This window comes from Grammomys surdaster, unplaced genomic scaffold (genome assembly GCF_004785775.1).
Source record: "Grammomys surdaster isolate TR1022 unplaced genomic scaffold, NIH_TR_1.0 126313, whole genome shotgun sequence".
Lineage (NCBI taxonomy): Eukaryota > Metazoa > Chordata > Mammalia > Rodentia > Muridae > Grammomys > Grammomys surdaster.
In genome coordinates this window covers 6,227,577-6,250,586 of record NW_021621113.1, presented here as the reverse complement: position 1 = coordinate 6,250,586, position 23,010 = coordinate 6,227,577, and the positions used below count along the sequence as shown (strand labels likewise).

The 23,010-nt window shown below is 43.9% G+C and overlaps 1 protein-coding gene across 2 annotated transcripts in view; it reads left to right on the top strand.

The window, feature by feature from the left end:
• Positions 1-23,010, top strand: part of Wdtc1 (WD and tetratricopeptide repeats 1) — a 49,498-nt gene that overhangs the window by 1,382 nt on the left and 25,106 nt on the right. For both annotated transcript variants that reach the window (XM_028759804.1, XM_028759805.1), the window contains exons 2-3: positions 14,986-15,132; positions 16,911-16,994. In XM_028759804.1, the coding sequence (XP_028615637.1) occupies positions 15,085-15,132; positions 16,911-16,994 (132 nt within the window). In that variant the 5' untranslated portion in view covers positions 14,986-15,084. The remainder of the gene's footprint in view (positions 1-14,985; positions 15,133-16,910; positions 16,995-23,010) is intronic.

Genomic DNA, 23,010 nt, shown 5'->3' with positions numbered 1-23,010 from the left:
TTGTTCAAGTTTGAGTTTAGAAGCTGAGTACCATGACTGTAGCTCTTTTCCATTCCTCCAAGGCTGGCCTGGATATCGGGATAAAGTGTCAGATAAGCGTTCTTTTCATGTGTAGGTTTTAAAAGAAAGTCTCATGTAGCCCAGGCAGGCCTTGAATCATCATGTAATTCATGCTGGCTCTCAACTCTATTCTCCTGCCTCCACGTCCCAAGTACAGGGATGGAACGGTATAATGTCATTACCCTCGGCCCAAATGTTCCTTTTTGTTTTGCTTTTTGAAGACAAAGTTTCTCTGTGTAGTGTTGGCTGTCCTTCCATTCACTCTGTAGACCAGGCTGGCTTCAAACTCTAGAGATCTGCCTGCCTCTGCCTCCTGAGTGCTGGTATTAAAGGCATGTGACACCACGCCTGGCTCCAGGTGTTCCTTTTTAAACAAAGCTTGCTGGATCTCTTGTGAGTCTGAGGCTAGCCTAGTCTACCTAGTGAGACCCAGTCTCAAAACCCAAGTATAAATAAATAAGCAAAGCCTGAATCACTTTTGAGAAGAAAATCATTCTGGGGTATCTATCTTCTGAGGCAATGGTGTTATAGTAGCTCTACCTAGGGCACAGGTGTACTCACTTAAGTTGTGAGTGGTCAGTCTCTGCTCAGTGAGTGAACACCCTTGGACTATTTCTGGTTCGAATTCTGTATTATTTTTTCTTGTAAACCTTTTATCTTTAAGAATTAGATTTTTGCTGCTGAGTATAATACCCAAGTATTGTTTTAAAAAATGACCTATTTTTATTTTGCATGTATGAGTCTTTTGACTTGCATGTATGTATGTATGCATGTACACGACATGTGTACAGTTCCCAGGGAATACAAAATAAGGTAACAGGTTCCCTGGAACTGAACCTACAGATGGTTGTGAGCTGCCATGTGGGGACTGGGAATTGACCCCAGTCCTCTGGAAGAGCAGCCAATGCTTTTAATCACTGAACCCTATCTCCAGCAACTCCAAATCTTCTAAAACAGACAAGGGAGTAATTAGCAGGGTTGAATCTGAGGCTAACAGTTGATTCTTTTTTGTTTTTTTTTTTGTTTTTCGAGATAACAGTTGATTTCTTCATTGTTAAGTTGTATTTCATTTTTCTCTTCTTTTGAGACAGGGTCTTGCAGTGCAACCCAAGCTTGCCTGGAACTCATGGCAGATCCTCCTGCCTCAGTCTCCTGAGTGCTTGGATTACAGGTGTGAGTCAACATGTCTGGCATAAGTAGTTGGAGTGTTCTTTTCTTTTAGTCTATTAAATAATTATTTAAATTATTTTTATTTTATATGCGTTGGTGTTTTGCCTACATGTATGTTGGTGTGAAGGCTTTGGGATCCTGGAGTTGCAGACAGTTGTGAGCTGCCATGTGGGTGCTGGGAATTTAACTGAGGTCCTTTGGAAGAGCAGCCACCTCCCCATCCCCCTAAAGAATGCTTTCACTATAGATTTTAAGCATGAACATTAAGAGAAGGAAAGAAGTGCTCAGGAAAACATGCCTCAGCGTGGATGTACGCTTCTCCGAGAAAGTGGCCTCTTCTGTCTTGGTTTGGTTCTGGCAGCACTGGGGATTAAACCCAAGGCCTTCAGCATGCTAGGTAAGTTCTGTGGTGTAGCACCACAGGGCTCTATCACCAGTTCTTTTCTTTCTTTCTTTTTTTTTTTTTTAACTTTGGCTGTTTTAAATTTAAAACTGAAATATATTTGAGATAATTCTGTCCTTCACCATGGGCTCTGGGGATTGAGCCCAGCTTCTCAGGCTTGAGCAAGTGCTCACTGAGTCACATGGCTGGCCCTTTATAAGTTTTTGAGATAGGCTTTTTGTAAGTTACTCATACTCAACTTAGTCTGTGCAGGTCTTGAACTTGTCTGGTGGTCTCCTAGCCTCAGGCTCCTGAGTAACACTGAAGTTAGAGGCTGGCTTGCTTTGGCTCAGCGAGTTGCTGTAGTTCACTGGTACACTGGAGACAGCCTCTTCTGTCAGTTTGGATTAAACTGCTGGTAAATGTGGGTTCTTTTGTCTTCCCATCTCTTTTGGAGCCCTTGCTTTCAAGTCATGTCTTATACAGGGAGTACTACTTTGGGCATCATTTGGCAGACTAGTTGAACAACAGCCTTTATTTCTGCTTGGGACTCCTTCCCTGGGAGTCGCTGAAGGGAAGAGAGACTAGATGATGTAATGCTCACACTGACAAGTTAACAGTTGGCCAACTTTTAGAGTTGTCACAAGTTGGCCTTTTTTTCTTTTAAAGAGGAAAGCTTTTATTTTGGCTGTCGGATTCAGGGTGCCAGTCCATGGCTGCTTGGCTCCCTGGTGGCAAGAGGAAGTGACAAAGAGACAAACAGGAAACAGAAAAAGGAGGGTACTGAGACCAGGCATAACCTTCAAAGGCATGTGTGCCTCCTGTGAGCTATCCCGTTATGCCCCATCTACTCCCAAAATAGTGCCAACAGGTAGGGAGGAAGCATTTGATATATGAACCTGAGGGGGCCGGCCTCAAACTCACCGGGATCCACCTGCCTTTGCTGCCCGAGTGCTGGGATTAAAGGTCTATGCCACCACTGCCTGGCTTGGGGTAGGGTGGGATGGGGTGGCTAGGCTATATCTTATAGTATTTTACCCATACAGGCTCATGGCCATTTTGAAATACAAAGTACATTTGATCCATCTTGAAGTATTCTCCAAACTCTCAACATGGATCAAAAGTCCAAATTTGGACCAATGAGATGGTTGGCTGGTAAAGGTGGTTACCATACAAGCCTGACAGCCTGACCTCAGTCCTCAGATCTCAGAGCAGAAGTTGCCCTCTGACCTCTCCATGATGCTCCCACTCCCACTCCCACACAACACAATAATAAAAAGAAAACTTAGTTTTTTCTGAAAGTCCACGGCTCTTCTGAGACTCAAGGTAGACTTTTAAGTGTGGGCCCTTACAGATGGAAGAGTAGAGCAACTGGTGATTGCTGAATTGTAAAGAATTCCATATGGACACATTGAGCATCCTTGTGTGGAGTTTTCATACCCTTGGGCTTCAGGACATAGGAGGACACAACTCAAGAGACATTTTTCAAGACAGTCACACTGGATGGAGCCCATGCTGTGCTGGGACTCACGGTGTAGCTCATGTACTGTAGATTCATTGCTGTCTTCCCGTCTTAGTCTCTTAGTGCCAGAATTACTGTCATACACTGCCACTCCCAGCAATGACTGACTGTTCTAGTTGTTTTATTTTTCTTTTAAGCTTGAACACGTATGCTACATATACAGTTCTGAATCTGAGACAGCCCTGGACAAGTATAATATAGTGATACTTGGCTCTTCTTTGGGCCTGTGATTTAATGCTTTATCCTGTTTCTTCTTTCATTCTTACCTTTTCAGAGTCTCCATTACATCTTTGGGCTGCTGGTGTAGATGGCTAGACCCACAGAACTGGTGAACTGTGCTTTCTTCTTAGCTGTCGTATCTTAAGAAAATCGTCACCAGAAACCTGTACCTAATTGTTCCATGTAATTCCGATTAACCTGTTTGACAGATACACTTTAACCTTTGGGGCTATCTTGTGAAATGACAATTATTTTCCCTTATTATGCACATGAAGTAACAATTTGTGCAATATAAGAAACTTACTGAAGCAGGGCAGTGGTGGTGCATGCCTTAATCCCAGCACTCGGGAGGCAGAGACAGGCAGATCTCTGTGAGTTCAAGGCCAGACTTGTCTACAGAGTGAATTCTAGAACAGCCAGGGCTACACAGAGAAACCCTGTATTAAAAGAAGAAAAGAAAAGAAAGAAAGGAAAAGAAAAGGAAAAAAAAGGAACTTGGTTAAAAAGCTAGTGCTCTGGGATGCTGTGCTTCCTCTGTAACTGGTCTAGGAGCAGAAGCTCTGTGCAGAGGATGGGGAACATGATGCTTGCCCTCAGATACCTGAGAATTGTTATGAGGACAGGGGACTCAACCTTCTCAGGATTCTAGAAGACAGCGTGAGGGTTAAAGGACAGAAATCTTGCAAGAGTTCACTTTGGAGAAATTTTGGCTCTTTTGGGGCAGGGGGCAAAGTTTCATGTAGCCCTGGCAGGACATGGTTCTGTTTAACCTCAGTACTCAGAGATTCACTTGCCTCTGGTTCTGGGATTAAAGGCGAGAGCTGCCCCTCAAGCATGTGACAGAGGGTTAAAACTTTAAGTAATTGAACTAAACAATCTTTTGGTGTCTTAAACTGTTATCCTGTGAAAATATCCAACTGCTTTCTCTTTGATCCGTAAAAAGGTGACATGTATTGATTTTCTGCTTTATCCTGGACACTTGCCAGGCAGTTTGTCTAAAATACCTCATTTAATCTTATCAGAACCCCGTCCCCCACCAGGCAGACAGGATCATTAGTCCCTCCTGAAGAAACAGACTCCACAAAGTCAAGAAATGTGTAGAGGTTACACAGCTTGGAGTGGCAGGGCCGCCATCTGAAGTAGTTATGAGCATAGATCACAGGTCCTCTCTGAGCTAGAGACACACTTTCTAACCCCTAGAGCGAGCTTGTGAGGGTACCTGTTTTGTGAATGGGCTGATGATGACCAAAGCAGTGTGTGTTTTTTTCTGGAGCTCCTTGGTTTCCTGGGAGCCAGGCTTGGACTTATACCAGTTTATTGGCTTCCTTAGGGTGAGTTCAGGCCTGAACCCTGAAAGCCCTGGGCTAATTCTTTGTACTATTAGTAATAGCTTCAGACTCAGAGAGAGAGCTTCATGACATTACTGAGCAACACTAAAACCTTGAAACCTGAGTAAGGGAAGGAGGTAGCCAGCAGGTCAGAGCATAAGAGGGTCTGGTCTCAAGGAAAGTTGTCAACGAGGCAGGCCTGGTGGTACAGGCCTTCTGTTCCAGCTGCTTAGGAAGCTGATCTGGGATGATTGGAAATTTAAGGCCTACTTAGGCTCCAGAGTGAGTTCAAAGCCAGCCTGGTGTTTTCAAAATGGGATGGGGATGGAGGTAAGTGGTAGAGCATCTGAAGTAGGTCCTGTCCAGGCCTTGGTACAGCTAAAGGAGGGGAAGAATAGAAATGTCCAGGCATTCTTAAGAGAGGGTCAGGGGTCACTGTTTACATTTTTATATTAAGTACCTTCTTTTAGGATAAACAAGCTCACAACTGTGAGCCCGTGCCAGAGCTGGGTGCCAAGAATAATGACCCTTAATCCTCCTGTAGCCATCAAGAGAGGGATTAACCCCATTTTCTTGGAGTGGGGGTAGGACTACAGAGTAGGACCTTGCCCAGGGTGTTGTTACCCAGTGACTCTCAGGTAGTGTTAGGACCAGAATCTAGTAAACTTTTATTTACAACCCCGGGTTCTATTTTCAAGCAGAATAAAACTGCTTATTCTTGAATGTTCGCCAGGCTATGCTCCTTCAGTCAGTGCGCTCCTGTCGGTGCTGGCAGCTCTTCAGTCACAACTATATGTCGTGTGGCTACTGTAAAGGACTTCTAACCTTCCTTTTTCTTGGCCTTTAAGGAGACCTGAGTTAGAAGGTGAAGCCTTAGGGGCTTCCCAGCAGGAGGTAGGAAACTGGAAGGATTTGGAAAGGCACACATTAAAGATCAAATCCAAGACAGTTTGCTCATAAACCTTGAGCAAGGACAGCATTATCAGAACATACTTTCTTTTGCCTGTTTGCTCTCTTCTGTTGTTTTATGCTACATGTGCTTCGGGCCCAGTAGAAGGCAGTCTGGCTAACTACAGAGAGCAATGCTCTGAAAACTCAGGAAAAATGTTCACACAGCCCAGACATCATTAGAAATCTCATTCAGGCAGAGCGGATATCAGGGTGAGTTTTCACTCAATGCTTCCCACAAAGTGAAGCATTTCTTTGGATAAACTTCCACAGAAAAAAAAAAACAAGATGTCAGAGTAAGAAATACAGGAATAGCCGGGTGGTGGTGGCACACACCTTTAATCCCAGCACTTGGGAGGCAGAGGCAGGTGGATTTCTGAGTTCAAGGCCAGCATGGTCTACAGAGTGAGTTCCAGGACAGCCAGGGCTACACAGAGAAACCCTGTCTCGAAAAAAACAAAACAAAACAAAACAAAACAAAACAAAACAAAAAATTCCCATGGGATCCTGGGAACCAGGAGACTCAGAGGTGTTTCCAGAGACACTCTGTGCTGATAGGACTAGTCTACAACCACATGCCTCTCCAAAACTGTCCTTGTGTTAAGTTAGTCCATGACCATGAAGTTTTGTGCATTCTGACCCTCTCCCCTTTTATTTGAGACAGAGGTTTTCTATACAACCCAGTGTGCCCTCAGATGCTATCTTTCTGCCTCCATGACCTAAATGTTGGGGCTACAAGCCTACACTACTATAGGCCTGGGCTGCTATGCCAGATGTTTGTTTGTTTGTTTGTTTGCTTTGGAGGCAGCATTTTACTGGGTAGCTTCTGCCGAGTTCAAACTTATGATCCTCCTGACTCAGCCTTTCTGAGTGCTGGAGGAACAAGCATGGGCTGATACTTCAGTCTGAAGCAGCTCTCTTGAATTTTGTTATTTGTTTGGTTTTCGAGACAGGATTTCTCTGTGTAGCCCTGGCTATCCTGGAGGTTGCTCTGTAGACCAGGCTGGCCTCGAACTCAAGAGATTCCCCTGCCTTAGCCTTGAGTGCCAGGATTAAAGGCATATGCCATCACTACCTGTATGAATTTGTGTTTAAAGGTAGCAAAGCCAAGTTGTTGTTGTTTTTTTTTTTCTATGAGTGTTGGTCCTGGGGTTGAACCAGAGTGCCACACGTTGTTAAACAGATTCTTCACTGGTAAACCACACCCCCAGCCATGGTAATTCTGCCTCCTTGCTTAGCTCTGAAGAATGGTAAGAGATAGAATTTGTCTTAGGCAACTGTGTTTGGACATGGTTTGCTTAAAGGTCAGCAGTTGTTTTGTGGCCAGTAGCCTGGGGTCTGGTGTGAGGCTAGGTTGACTCCCTACTTAATAACTTTATGGCTGTGATAAATTAACTTTTCCTGTGTCTCAGATCCTGTATCTGGGATAAGAATAATGCTTGTCTCATGGGATTGCACTAGGGGTCTGCAGTAACGCCTGTAAACTGCTTAGAATACTGAACAAGTCTCATTCAGCAGCTCAGTTCCACACCTTTACTCCCGAGCTCTCCCGTCACGGCACCTGCACAGGAGCATAGGGCCCGGTTAGGAAACCGAGGCTTAGAAAGCTGTGCAGAAAGTAGATAGTAGATAGAGCTGGGATTTGGGTCTGTTGGATTCCACAGCTTGGCTTTCCTTCATCCAGTGTTACCCTTTCTCTCTATGGATTGCTCTAGCAGAGATTCCATTGCAAGCAGAAGAAAAGGAGACTAATATACGTCTTTGCACAATGCAGAATGTTGAAAGGAGTCAGTAGTTACTTGAGCTGAAGGTACCTCCGTGTTGTGGGTAGCGGGTACCCAGAGGACTCAGGAGGATGTGTGGTTGGGGTTCCAGCTGAGTAGCAGCATTTCCTTAGAATCCAGCTGGTGGGAGTGTGTGTGTGTGTGTCTGTGTGTGTGTGCCCGCACGTGTGTGTGCGAGTGTGCATGTATACATACATGTGTGGAAGTTAGTCCTATCCTTTGACCTTGTGGGTACCAGAATTAGAACTCAAGTTGTACAAGATGGCAAGTTCCCTTACCCATTGAGCCATCTTGCTAACCCTCTTGGTTTTGCTTTTTTGAGATGGTTTGAATGAGAATGAACCCCAGTAGGCTCATAAATTTGAATGGTTGGTCCCCAGTTGGTGGACTTGTTTGGGAAGGCTAAGGAAGCATGGCCTTACTGGAGGAGCTGGGTCTACCTCCCACTGGGGGTGGGCTTTGAGCTCATGCCATTTCCAGTTGGCTCTCTCACCTTCCACCTGTGGGTCAAGATATAAACTCTCAGCTACTGCTCCAGCACCATTCCCTCTCGCCAGCCACCATGATGATGTATCTCATGTAGCCCAGGCTAGCTTCTAGCTGACTCTTACTGAGGTTAGCCTGATCTCTGCCTTCCTCACTAATAATGGTATTACCAGTGTACACCACCACTCCCAGTTTGTACCTCTAATTCTATGGATGGAACAAGAGTCCGACAGAGTGTGGTGTCTCTTTTAAGTTCATGTCAGTTAAGGCAGAGGCTGTTCCAGAGCATAGGATCCCAGCCCAATGGTTTTTCCTCAGCACCACAAAGTCTTCCGTAAGTGGGATGATAATATATGTAATAGCTGTATGGCCCCCTCATGGAATTGTTGGGAAGCACATTAAAAGCCTGAACAGAGGCACTCTGGTAGGCATACTGCGTCATGTGTACACAGGAAGCCATACTGTTAATCCAGCAGCAGTTATTGGCATCTGCTCAGTTCACAGTCAGACTTGGAAACATTAGGAGATGAAACAGGTGAAGGGCTGGTCTGGAAGGAACAGAGGCTGCAGAAGTTCAAGTAGGAGACAGCAGGGAAGGTTAAGGAGCAGCTTCTCAGTTGAGTTGTGAATTTGAATTAGAAAGGAAGAAAGTTTGAGAATGCCAGAATTGAACTGACATAAAAGTTACAGTTCAACATTATTTTTGCTTATATTTTAAAATTATTATGTGTATGTGTCTGTGGGCATGTGAGGAGCCCGAATGTATCTGATTCTCCTAGGACTAGAGGAGTAGGTGGGTGCTGGGAGCTGAACTCAGGTCCTCTGCAAGAGCAGTGCACACTCTCTAGTGCTGGGCTAGGTTCCCAGTCTGAGGTTTTATGTCTTCCCTCCCAGCTAGTATCACCATAAATGTCACAGACCTGATTGTTCAACTGTGTATCCCACATTTTGAAAATTCCTATATCTAGAAAGAGTGGGTTCTTTTTGTTTGTTTGTTTTTGTTTTGTTTTTTGTTTTTCTGAGACAGGATTTCTCTATGTAGCCCTGGCTGTCCTGGAACTCACCCTGTAGACCAGAAATCGCCTCTGCCTCCCAAGTGCTGGGATTAAAGGCGTGCACCACCACCGCCTGGCCTTTAGGCATATAAAAGAAATGAAGTAGTGATGGCACAGAATGGAAGGATCTCAAATAAAATGCGATAATTGTGAAAAGTCAGATACAAAGACCATATGTTGTTAGTGAATCATCTGAAGTAGGTAGATGCATCGAGACAGAGTGGAGGCTGGTGCTTGCCAGGTGCTGGGAACAGGGGAAATGGGAACTGTATATTTGCTGGATGTGGGGAAATGGAAGGTTCTGGAATAAGTTAGGGGTGGTGGCTACACAACGCCAGGTGTCCTGGATACTGCTGAATTGTTCTGCAAAACCCATCTTCTCTGCCGTCTCTTCCAACCTAAGCAACTGTTAGCCTGTTCTCTGTTTACAGGTTCTAAATACTTTATATTAAAAGGATTCGATCATATGACATCATCTGTCATTTAGATGATTTCAGAGTTTATTCTTTCGTTCATGAGTTGGTGTGTGCACATGTGTGTTGTGGGTATGTGTGAGCATGTTTTTGAGTTATGTATGAAGGCAAGAGGTCAATCTCAGGTGTGCATGTGTATGTGTGGCCACTATTTGTGTGTGTGTATATATATATATATATGTGTGTGTGTGTGTGTTTACTATCATGCCAGGATGTGTGTGTCAGAGGACAACTCAGAGTTCTCTCCTTCCACCGTGGGTTCCTGGGTTAAACTCAGGTCGTCGTGCTCTTGTGCCAAGCACTTCTACCTGCTAAGTTGTCTCTCCCCAACCCCCCAACACACACACATGCTTTTTGAGATACAGTCTAGGCCAGCTGGCTAGGAAGCTCCTGGAATCCCCCTGGTTCCCACCTCCCAGCACTGGGATTACAAGCATAATGCTGCCAGAACTTGCTTTATGTGAGCTCTGGGAGCTGAACTTATTAGCAAGTACTTTTACTCTATTAACTAAGTTATCACCCAAGCCCCACCCCCTTTTTTGAGTCTTTGTAGCCCCGGCAGCCTTGAGCTCATGATGCTCCTGCCGAGACCTCTCAAGCTTCCAGGAATGTACCACCAAGCCCGACCTTTTCATTGCTTTTTCAGGTCAAATGACAATCTTTACTGTACAGTTATCTGCTGAGGCATTGAGTTGTTTGTCTTTCTGTCTAACGCTTCCATAAACACCTCTGCATAGCGTTTTATGTGGAGTGTCCTTTTAGAAATAAAGTTTGTTTAAAATTGAACTCCCAACACAAAGCTAGCAGTCAGGACGCATTGCTGTATATATCACCTTCCAGTCTGTGATGGGATCCCAAATGTCAGTTTCATTCTTGATAGAGAAATGTGGGAGACATGTAACCTGTGCTACCGGACATGCCTCACAGGACTGGGCAAGTTTTAGAGTTCACACCTGGCTTGCTGCTCCTCTGTTGGGTTCCGGGCCCTGTTAGGGATTCGTATTTGTCTTATTATTTGTTCCTCACAGCTGCCCGCTGAGGTAGGTATACCAGCCCCGTTTCCATTTTACAGACGTTTAAACTAAAACTCAATGTGAAGTCCTACCTTCCTGGCATATGGAGGGGGCTGGAACTCATGCCCGGTATGTGTATGCTTGTACACATGGGTGTGCACATGCCATGGTGTATAGGGAGGTCAGAGGATACATTCATGAACTTGTTACATGTGGGTTCTGGGAATCAAATTTAGGTAAGTTCATTAGTTTCTTATCCTTGTAGAAGACAGTTTCCTAGTCAAAACTAAAAACTTGTGGTCAGGATAGGGTTAAAGATGCTATGCTAGCCATTTTAGGCCCAAGGGAGAATACCTTCAGAGAGGAGAGGTGTAACATCTGCACAGAAGCTCAGCTCATATTTCTGTTAGAACATTATGTCATGTGTTTTCCTCTGTGCCACTGGTGTTACAGGATTCACTGTCTCCTCCTTTCATGGGTGGCTGTCAGGGCTAGCCTTGTAGCATCCTAATTACAGTTCGTAACCTGCCAACCTTTGTCCTCTAGCTAGAGAAAGTCTTTATTGAGCTTTCATTTTCTATGAACAAATGAACAAATTAGCTCTCAACGTTCTTCCAGAGCTGAGTGTGAAAGTCAGGGCGTGGCATTCACCATCCTGCCTCTGATCGGAGAGTCCATGTCCTCTCTGATGACTGCATGCTGGCACATCCTTCCCTGTGGTTAATGTCCTGCTGTCTTGTGTGATTTCTTCTAAGATGTATGAATAAATTAGTATAACGAAGATTCAATTAGTCCCTCCAAGTCCAGCTCATTAAAAATTTTTATAAAATTCTTGGAATTATTAATTCCAGCCATTATGTAATTTGCAAACTGCATCTAACACATAATTCCCATTGGTGGTGTCTTCTCTAGTGCTTGATGGTGTATGTCACTGCAGCGTGTGAAGATTTCAGGTCCCTCATTCCTAAGCTTCTGTGTGTGACTTGTTGACTATTTCAAGAATGCTCACTGAAGTAACACTCTAAAAGTTGACCATGACTTCATCTTCTCACTATAAGTTTTATTGATCCAGTTCTTTGTTTGAGAAATTTTTGTTCTGTTTTTGTTTTTCAAGACAGCAGAGTTTCTCAGTGTAACCAGCCCTGACTATCCTGGACTCGATTTGTAGGCCAGGCTAGCCTCAAGCTCATAGAGATCCACCTGGCTTTGTCTCCCAACCGCTGGGATTAAAGGTGTGCACCCCCATGCCCATCATGTTTGACAGACTTTTGGATGGGACTAAGCAGTCTGATTTAAATCTATTTTTATTTTATCTCTTGACTGACTTGGTTCCTATGTGCCTGATGTCCTACCTTTTTTTTCTATATTTCCAAACCACACATCAATCTTAGCTAACACCACTTATCCTTAACCCTGAGCTCTTTTGGTGTAGGTACTGTGTCTTTTATTCTGTATTCTCTATTCTCTTTTTTTTTTTTTTTTTTTTTTTTTTTTTGATTTTTCGAGACAAGGTTTCTCTGTGTAGTCCTGGCTGTCCTGGAACTCACTCTGTAGACCAGGCTGGCCTCGAACTCAGAAATCCGCCTGCCTCTGCCTCCCAAGTGCTGGGATTAAAGACGTGCGCCACCACTGCCCGGCTGTATTCTCTATTCTAACAGTACTTTGTACTTGATAAACGCTTGCGATAAACACTTGCAGCCGCTCCGGGAAAACTCATGAATACGTGCTTATGATTTGGGTGGCTCTTTGGATCCTCACTGTGGCATTACTCTGGAAAAGAACAGAACATAGATTAATAACATGGGCTTTGGAGTCACAGAGGCTTGGCTCTTGGCTGTTCCTGTTTATTGGCCATATGACACTGTGAAACTGTTACACATCCTTGAGTCTGTTTGTTTCTGTTTAAAATGGTAACAGAAGTAGCATGTCTATAGCAGCTGTTTTCCATGCTGAAGCTGAGACCAGAGCCTTGGGCATGCTCTACCCCACCCCCAGTGCCAGCCTGGCAACCTCCACTCTTTTTTTTGAAACAGTATCACTAAGTTGCTTAGACTGGCTTTGAACTTACTCTGTAGCCTTGGGCAGGCACTGACTTCAGTCTTACAGCAGCCTCCTAGGTAGCTGTAATAACAGGCCTGCATCATCAACCTGGATCCAGTCGAGCTATTTGAACCTTTCTGGCTTTGTTGCCTGAGTAATCTCTGTTCAGAAGCCTCTTCCTCCAGTGTTTTGGCTCTTGTCCTTCTCCTTCAGCTTTTGAGTTATCCTCTGGCAGGATTTATAGTTAAAAGCAACAGAAACCTACTCTGGCAGATGCATGAAAAGGTATTAAAGCTGGGTGTGGTAGTGGAAGACTTTAAAGGCAGAGGCAGGCAGATCTCTGGGAAATTGAGGCCAACCTAGTCTACATAGTGAGTTCCAGGACAGCCAGAGCTACAGAGAAACCCTGACTTGGAAAAAAATTTATATTATAATCCCCAAAGTCGCCATTTTTTTTCCCCCGAGACAGGGTTTTCTCTGTATAGCCCTGGCTGTCCTGGAACTCACTCTGTAGACCAGGCTAACCTCAAACTCAGAAATCTACCTGCCTCTGCCTCCCAAGTGCCAGGGTTAAAGATGTGTGCCACCACTGCCTGGAGCCATATTTCATTTTTAACACTTAGCCAAGTGTAGTATTTATTTGAGGACCACACATAGCTTAAGTATTTTCCCGTCATGGCTGTCAATTATTTTTAACGAACTTAACTGCATTCATTTTTATGTGGGGAGTATGGCTGTGTGTGTGGTGGCACAGGTGCTGGCTGGAATAATTTCTCTATCATGTGGTTGCCAGAGAAACCTTCACACCCTGAGCCATCTGATAACCTGGGATTATCATTTCTCAGCTCTCTGTGATGTCATATGGCAATACGTTCCTAATATTGAGAACTTATGTGGTTTTCTTCTACAAAATCTATGATGAATAAATATACTTAAACTTTCTTCTGGCACTTTGTATTTCCTTTTGCTATATGCTAAAGAGTTGGACTACTTGCTCTTTTATACAGATGATAGAGGGATAGCGTTCAGGGCAATGGAACAAACCCAAATATCCAGATACTAAAGAAGACTTTCTTTATTCAGCTGAATCTTGTCCACAGTCATTATATATTTGCTGAACATTTGCTAGGGACTGGGGACTGGCTCAACAGTTAAGAGCAGGAAGACCCTGGTTTGGTTTCTAGCATCACAGTGATGACAACTGTCTGTAACGATACCTCCTAGGGGATCTGACTCCTCTGGCCTCTGCTGGTACCTACACTCATTGCGCATGCTTATACAGAAACACACACATAATTTAAAATAAAAATTAAACCTTAGGGCTGGAGAGATGACTCAAGGTTAGGAGAACTGACTGGTCTTCCAAAGGTCCTGAGTTCAATTCCCAGTACCCACATGGTGGTTCATAATTGTCTACAATGAGATCTAGTGCCCTCTTCTGGTGTGCAGGCATACATGCAGGCAGAACTTTGTATACCTAATAAAATCTTTTTAAAAAATATTTTTATTTATTTTATGTATATGAGTACATTTTTACTATCTTCAGACACACCAGAAGAAGGCACCAGATCCCATTACAGATGGTTGTGAGCCACCATGAGGCTGCTGGGAATTGAACTCAGGACATCTGGAAGAGCAGTCAGTGCTCTTAACCACTGAGCCATCTCTCCAGCCCTTAAATAAATCTTTTTTTTTTTTTAATTAAATCTTAAAAAAAAAAAATTTACTGGATGAGTTTGAAGAGGTTGATCAGTGGTTAAGAGTTCTCCAGAGGCCCTGCCCTTGATTCTGTGCTCTTACATAGTAGCTCACATCCCACCGTAGCTGCAGTTCCTGGGGATCCGATACTCTCCTGGTCACTTCTGGTCTGCACATAATGCACAGACACACATGCAGGCAGAGTACTCTTCTATGTAGAATTTTAAAATATTTTTAAATTAAAAAAAATATTGGAGCTAGTGAGATCTCAGTGGGTAAAACAAGCCTGGTCACCTACGTTGGATTCCTGAAACCCATATAAAGGTGGAAAGAGAAAAGGGGTAACCAATTCCACAGAGAAGTCTCTGTCTCCAATTCTTTAAACTATTTACTGGTTTATTATAAAGGACTTTACAGAGGACACAGACAACAGTGTGGAACTTCCTCGCCCACTCCAGGAGCATCCTTGTGTCAGCTCTCTGGAAAGCTCCCTTGTTGAGTCTTTGCCTGTACTGCTGATGTGGTTGTGGCAGAGTCCAGCTGAGGTCTCAGAGCTAAAATGATTGACAGTTGAGATGGTTTACCACGGGTCTGCGGGGGAATCGTGACTCCTTCCTGTGCTCCCCATGGTTATGAGAGGTGCTCTCCATCTTTCCCCATTCAGGGGTTCTTCAGCACAGAGCAGGGCCAGCCCACCATGTTAGAAATCACTGAGTGGGCTACTGGGCTGCTTTAGCAGTGGGATCAGGCTTTGTAGGCACCTATTCCATTTCCCAAGGCTTGATGGAGTTTTTGTTTTCCTCCTAGGTAATTAAATGCTTATCTTGTGGACCTGGGCTTGGCTGGAATGTGCAAGGGTCTTGAAGATCCTTCTGTAGCTTCCTTCTGTTGAACTATTAAGAGAAGATGGCAAAAGTCAACATAACTAGAGACCTCATTCGTAGGCAAATCAAGGTAAGCAGCACCCTTTCACCCAGTGCAGCAGGCCCTTTCTCCTCTACCACAGTGGTTCTCAACCTTTAATGCTATGGCCCTTTAACACAGACCCCCCAATGATAAAATTATTTTTGTTGTTACTTCATTACTGTAATTTTGCTACTGTTATGAATCATAATGTAAATCTCTGTGTTTTCCAATGGTCTTGGATGACCCCTGTGAAATGGTTGTTCCACCCCCAGAGGGATTGTGACCCACAGATTGAGAACTGCAGCCCTATAGATTCATTTAAAGATGAGAAAGGGGGGAAAAAAGGCTGAAAAAAAATGGGACAGACAGCTCTAGAGTTAGTGACTGACCTAAAGTCATAGCTTGCTAGTAGCATCCTGAGGATGAATTCAAAGTCGTCTGCCTCCTCCAAGTTTTTCAAGTACATGGAATTCACAGAAGCTCTGTACTTGTGCCTCCATGGCTAAGATTAATACAGGCTGGTACGCCATCCGTGTAGAGAGGGCATCCATGTGGGTGTGCACACAGGATGCAGGCGATAGGCTCTTGATTGCCTCAGCTGGAGATGCCAGCATGGGAGGCACAGAGGCTTAGAATAGTTTAACAAAGTAAAGCATATGTGCCTCTGGTAAGAAACCCAAGCTGAAGTCCTCGGCTCCGTTACGCCACGGCCCCGAGTGGTGGAACCACTGCTCATTTTGCTTGCCTCTGCTCTAACTTTTCTGTTAAGTGATAGTATCTTTGAAAAGTATACTGGTATACTAGAACATTTTTAAGCTAAAAAGAAAAATTACTTAGTGTGGTGATGAATACCTTTAATCTCAGCCCTTTGGCAGGTAGATCTCTTGAGTTCAAGGCTAGCTTCATCTTCACAGAGAGTTCCAACTAGGGCTGCATACTGAGACCCTGTTTTCTCTTTTTTTTTTTTTTTGGTTTTTGGAAACAGGGTTTCTCTGTGTAGCTCTGGCTGTCCTGGAACTCACTCTGTAGACCAGGCTGGCCTCGAACTCAGAAATCCTCCTGCCTCTGCCTCCCAAGTGCTGGGATTAAAGGCATGTGCCACCACTGCCCAGCTGAGACCCTGTTTTCAAGTATAGAATTATCTACCAAAGCACCAAGCTTTGGAGATCCTGTGGATGATCTGGATGGATTGAGAGCAGTGCATGCTGTGACAGGAACCAAGTGCTTGCCGTGCCTTCATCTGTACGTTTGTCTGTCTGACCTTGTGTCATTGGTCCTTTTAGGTGGACCTTTACAAGGTTCTGGGGGGATTTTCTTGAACCAGGTGGCCTTAAAGACAAGGAACTATTTTTTCTCGAAGCTCAGCATCAGTAGATGACTTTGGTATGTGTGTATGTGTCCCTTAACAGCCTGTATCCTAAGGATGATTCCCTTGGTCCTGACCATGCAAACAGTCCTCCCTTTTTTCCAGTTCTTTGTTACCTTTTCTGTTTCTTACTGTGTCCAGCAGAGGGTTGAATATAGAAAAGTTGGATATATTGGAGATTAGAGAGGTGGCTCACTGTGTTTAGAGTATGTTGTTCTTCCAGAGAGTTCAGGTTTGATTCCCGGCATCCATATGGTAGCTTGCAACTGGCTATAATTCTATTTTTAAGGGATATGACACCCTCTTCTGACCTCTGTAGACACTAGGCATACACATGGTGCACAGATATACATGAAGACAAAACACTCATGCACATATACTAAATTTTTTAAAAAGATAGATACTAAATAATATTGAATTGAATCAAAGGAAATAAATACAAGTTTGGTTTTGTTCCCAGGAGCGGGGTGCCCTGAGCTTTGAACGGAGATATCATGTCACTGACCCCTTTATCCGCCGGCTGGGCCTGGAAGCAGAGCTTCAGGTAAGAGATCCAGTTTGCATCCTAGATACACATCCTGCTTTCCATTCCCTGCACACAGAGATACATCTGCTGCTCGGTGCTCGAGTTAGAAGTTTATGCCACCATGCTTAGCTTCGTTTGTGTGGGTACGTGGGTATGTTTTGTGTATGTGCAGACACTCTTGGATGCCAGAGGCATCAGATCCCTCTAGAGCTGGAGTTATAGGCAGTTGTGAGTCACCTGATATGTGTTTAGGAACTGAACTCAGATCCTCTTTGTAGACAGTCTGTACTTTGGCTCATCTCTCTAACCCCTGGCTTTTTTTTTTTTCTTTTTTTCTTTTTTGCCTTTTTGCTTTTTCTGACATGGGTTTCTTTGTGTAGCCCTGGCTGCTCTGGAACTTGATCTGTAAACCAAGCTGGCCTCGAACTCAGAGATCCCTTTGCCTCTGTCCCAGAAGCTCTAGAATTAAAGGTGTGTGCACCAGGCCCAGCAGGATTTTCTTAGTATTACACTCAAGTGTGCCACCACACCCAGCAGGATTTTCTTAGTATTATACTTATTTAAGCTACATATATTATGCAGTCATCCCTTGATATGCTTGAGGGATTTCTGTGGAACTTTCCACAAGTACAAGTATCTTCAAGAGCTACCCCCCCCCTTTTTTAATAAAATGATGTGTCAGTTTACATATAACCTACAAACACACCATCTCTAGAATGTTCGTAATGTCTAATACAATGTAAATGCTGTGTAAATAGTTAGACTATATGGTTTCGAAGATGATGGGGGAAACCTGTCTATATACAGATGCAGCTGCCATAATGCTGACTCTTGTTTGTTTTCCCTCTGTGCTTGGTTGAGTCTACCCGTATGGAACCTGCCCATCCTGGAGCTAGTTCCATGTCTAACCTGCTCTCTCCATTTGCCTTTATTGTCCTTCTCTTGTTACTGTTTTGATACAGTATCTATTTGTTGCCTAGATTAGCCTTGAATTGACTTATATGTATCTAAGCCTATTCTTGAACTCCTGACCTTTCTGCTTCCAAGTCCCAACTGTTGGAATTACAGGTATGGGTTACCATGCCTGGTTTTGATTGCCTTTTATTTCCATTTTGTTTCTTGTGTAAATTAAGTATAAATTAAAATTAGATTGAGTCAAGTTGGTATGTCACAGAAGTGCCATGGACTTTATGTAAGATGTAGAATGGCAAAGTGGGCCTTTAAAAAGTTCTTGTGTTGCCAGGCAGTGGTGGTGCACGCCTTTAATCCCAGCACTTAGGAAGCAGAGGCAGGTAGATTTCTAAGTTCAAGGTCAGCCTGGTCTACAGAGTGAGTTCCAGGACAGCCAGGGCTATATACCTTGTATCAAAAAACAAACAAACAAACAAAACAAACAAAAAACCAACAAAAAAAATTTTGTGTGTAGATGTGTGTATATGTGTGTATATGTGTGTATATGCTACTGTGAGCATTCATGCACACGCTTTTGTGTAGAGACATACTTTTAGATCTCTGCAGGATGTACCCAAGAGTAGAGTAGCTGACTTACATGGTAATTCAGTATTATTTGATATATTCTTGAGACAGGATTTCATGATATACCCTTGAACTTCAGGTCCTCCATCTCAACCTCCAGAGTGTTAAGAGTTAGATGCATGCCCCACAGCCATACCTGGATAGCTACATAGTTTTCTTAATTTTTATTTGTAAGTTTTTGCAGTTATTTATTGTGTGTATGTTCTAAGACTGTTCTTGAACTCCTGACCTTGACACATAGGTACACACACGTGTGGAGGTGAGCTAACAACTTGGAGTCAGATCCCTCTGTTCACTCACTCTGCGGGTCCCAGGAATCACACTACGATCACTGGGCTGGGCCTTGGGCCCACTCTCCTCCATCTCCGCCCTCTTCTCTTTCTCATTAGGCTTCTAGTGTTGTATCTACAGCATCACTGCTGACTCATTTATCTTCCAAGAGTTTTACGATATATATATTTTTTTTTTTTTCAAAATTCAGTAAGACTATCCAGTGAGTTGGGGGGGGGGCAAAATTAAGGTCCCTAAGAGGGTTCGTACTTCCTTCTTAGGGTTTGGTTGTGAGCCCAGCCTTTACTGAGGCTTCTCTCCACCCTCACACTTTGATCCTTGCTCATTCATGGTGTTGTCCGGGATCAAGCAAGTGCTGTACCACTGAGCTGCATCCCAAACTTAATTATTTTGCATGTCCAGTTGCCCAGTTGTCCCAGTACCATTTGTTGCAAAGGCTGTTACAATGTCTTGGCCCTCTTAACAGAAATTAAGTATCCACAAATGTAACTGGTGGTTAACTGTCAGCCCATGCCATTGGTCAGAATCTCTGTTCTCACGCCAGTGCCACTCGGTAGCAACTTGGGAAATTAGGGCATATAATCTTCCAGCTTTGGTCTTTTGCAAGGTTGTTTAGCTATTCTTAGTCCTTTGCATTTCCATGAGTCTCAAGTGCACTGCCACCTGTTCTTATAAATAAAGTTTTATTGGAGCACAGCCACACTCATTCATTTATGTATTGTCTGTCTGTTTTAGTAATTCAACGGCAGAATTGAATGATTCATACAGAGACCATATGCTATGCAAAACCTAAAATATCTATTGTTTGGCCCCTTACAGAAAAAGTGCTTTAGATTCTGAGGTAAATTCGTGTTTCAGTCACCCAAGAACAACAGTGTGAAAGCACTTCTAATTCCCTCACGTGGTCGGGCAATCCATGGCTTATGTGCCAGCAGTGTATCTAGACCATGGGAGGCGGATGTAGCAGTGAAGACATGGGTATAGTTTCTACCTTTCAGAGGAGAGGCCTTCTCTACCACTACAGTACATTTGCAGTGTGTCCCACCCCTGTGTTTTATAGACTTCTTAGCACCTAGTCATTCCCTGAGTAACCTGATTGAGTTATGTGGGGGTTTCCTTTCTGCCTCTAGAATTCAATAGCATTTACAAGTAGAGGAATTCTGTGCTAGGTGCTCAGTGAAAGTACAAAGACTGCAGGGATGTATACTAGATACAGGCTTAGAAGAAGTCTGTCATGAGTTATAGCTGTTGCCTTGCCTACGATGCGGCCTGGTACATCATAAATTGATGTATGTATGTCTGTAGCTATAGATAGATCATAGTGGTAGTGGTAATTGATTTATTTTTGTTTGTTTGGTTTGGTTTGGTTTGGTTTGGTTTGGTTTGTTGAAACAGGGTTTCAACTATGTAGCCCTGGCTATCCTGGAACTCAGTCTGTAGACCAGGCTGTCCTCTGACTCAGAGATCTATAACTTTAATTTTTTCAAATCCTACTTTCAATGATGGTTCTTAACATTTTAATCTCCCTTCTAACCCACCACCCACCAGAGATAGTAGAAAAGAAAGGATAAGAGGAGTTGGTGGGGAAGTGGATCTGTTTAAAAAGGTTCTCTGGAGCAACTCCTGTCTGTGTTATCTAGAAATCAGCAGTTCAGTTTACAGGTTACCGGCGGCAGATCAATCCACTCGCAAACACTTCACAGGTAAACCAGCAGTCTAGTTCTGTAGAGTGAGGATAGCAAACATAAATCAGCACCAGTGACAGGATGTAATAGAGACAGCCAGGCCCCAGCCTTGGCACAAATCAGCAAGAGGAACCAGGAGGAACCAGAAGTTTTTGACTGTGCCTGTCTCAGAGGGGTGAAGATCAAAGCCTTGCATAGCTAGCTGTACCAGCAGGCCAAGCTCAGCCTCCAGCACTGTCTGTTGAGTCCTTTTTATACTCTCTACAAACGTCACGTGTTCAGCACGTGTCTGTCTCAGCACGTGTCTGTCTCAGCACGTGTCTGTCTCAGCACGTGTCTGTCTCAGCACTCTGCTAATTAGCCCACGTCCACAGAAGCAGCAAGAAACTTCAGCACACTGCTGAAGTTTGGTGTGTTTATTTTGGTGTGTTTCTCTCTGTGGAGTCCTGACAAATAGAGTTCAACTATGCAATGTAAGGCGGACCAATATATGGGTGTCATTAGCAACATCACGTGTCCTTTCACATGCATGCTTTAGCAGAACATCCTCTCTCCTGTGTCTGCTTCAAAACATTCCTTCATGTGTTTGCTCCAGCAAAATACCATCTAACACAACTGACTCTCCAAAGAATCAGTTTCCTCTTCAGAGATCCATCTGCCTCTGCCTGAGTGCTGGGACTAAGGGCATGCACCACACTGTAAGGTCCAGGCGTAGTAACCAAACCCAGGATGCTGCATGTGTTAGGCACACATGGATGGGTGGATGGGTGGATGGATGGATAGGTGGATGGATGAGTGGTTGGGTGGATGAATGGTTGGGTGGATGAGTGGATGGGTGGGTGAGTGGATGGGTGAATAGATGGAAGATGGATGGATAGATGATAGATAGATAGATATTGGTTGACAATTCCTTTTTCTCTTCTCCATGCCTCTCTCCTTTGTAGTGATGCTTATAGTCATCTAGTCATAGTGATGTAGTCATGGTAACACAAGAGTTATTAAATGTCTCTAAAGCTTAGTCTTAACCTATAGAAAGGAATAATGAGATCATGACTAAGTGTCTGTGGTTCTACCTAGCATTATCATACTCGGGTGCTAGAAACTGTTCTCAGGTCCTCTGGAAGAGCAGCCAGTGCTCCTAACTGCTGAGCCATCTCTCCAGCCCTCTACATTATTTTTGTTTGTTTTTTGATACAGGGTCTTTTTTTTTTCTTTTTTTTTTTCTTTTTTTTTTCTTTTTTTGGTTTTTCGAGACAGGGTTTCTCTGTGTAGCCCTGGCTGTCCTGGAACTCACTCTGTAGACCAGGCTGGCCTCGAACTCAGAAATCCGCCTGCCTCCCAAGTGCTGGGATTAAAGGTGGGTGTGCACCACCACCGCCCGGCTTCTATTAAGTTCTAACTGTTCTAAAACTGTGTAGATCAGGCTGGCCTCAAACTCACAGAAATCCTCCTGTCTCTGCCTACCAAGTACTGAGGATTAAAGGTGTGTGCCACCACACCTGGCCCTCCACATTATATTTTGAAACAGGGTGTTTTAGAACCTGGAGTCCCTGATGAAGGCTAGACTGGCTGGTCATGGAGATCCAGGGATCTGCCTGTCTTTGTCCTTCCCTCTACCTGAGTCTATAGGTAGGTGCTGCCATACCCAACTCTTATGTGGATGCTACCTGTCTACCAAGCCTGACCACATCAAACCACTTGTGTGAGAAGAAAATCTTCCATGAGGTGTTATCCTCTGACCTTCATACCTGTGCCATGGCACACATGTACCAACACAGACACTAAATAAATAGATAGGTCTGGAGAGACGTTTCAATGGGTAAAAGCCCTTGCTACCAAGCCCAGGGAATAAGTACTCATGGTAGGAGGAAAGAACTGGCTTGAGAAAGTTGTCCTTTGACCTTTATATATGCACTTTGGCCCATAAGTTCTTCCCTAAAGGTAAATATATAAACATAGTTAAAAAAAAATACTGGTAATTCTAGTCTTAGGATAGGCAGAAGGATTGTGAGTTCAAGGCCATACAGAGCTAAATATGGAAGCCTGTCTCAAAGCAGGGTTGGGCTGGCTAAGAATTAAGACATGCTGTACACACATAATAAATGAAAAAAGAAAAACTCATAGTGAGTGCTTTGAAAACAAAAGTTTGTTATAGTTTTTAAATAATGTTGGTTTTTGTTTGTTTGTTTGTTTTTTGGTTTGGTTTTTCAAGACAGGTATTCTCTGTGTAGCCCTGGCTATCCTGGAACTCACTCTGTAGACCAGGCTAGCCTTGAACTCTCAAACTCAGAAATCCGCCTGCCTCTGCCTCCCAAGTGGTGGGATTAAAGGCGTGCGCCACCACCGCCCGGCTGTATTTTATTTTTATGTGTATACATGTTTTACCTGCTCATGTGTGCTAGAAGAGGGTGTTGGATCTCACAGAGCTGAGTTCCAAACAGATGTTAGTCAACATGTGGGTGTTGGGAATCAAACTCTGGGATCTGGGAGCCAGCTCCTCTCTCTTTTGTTTTGCTTCAGTT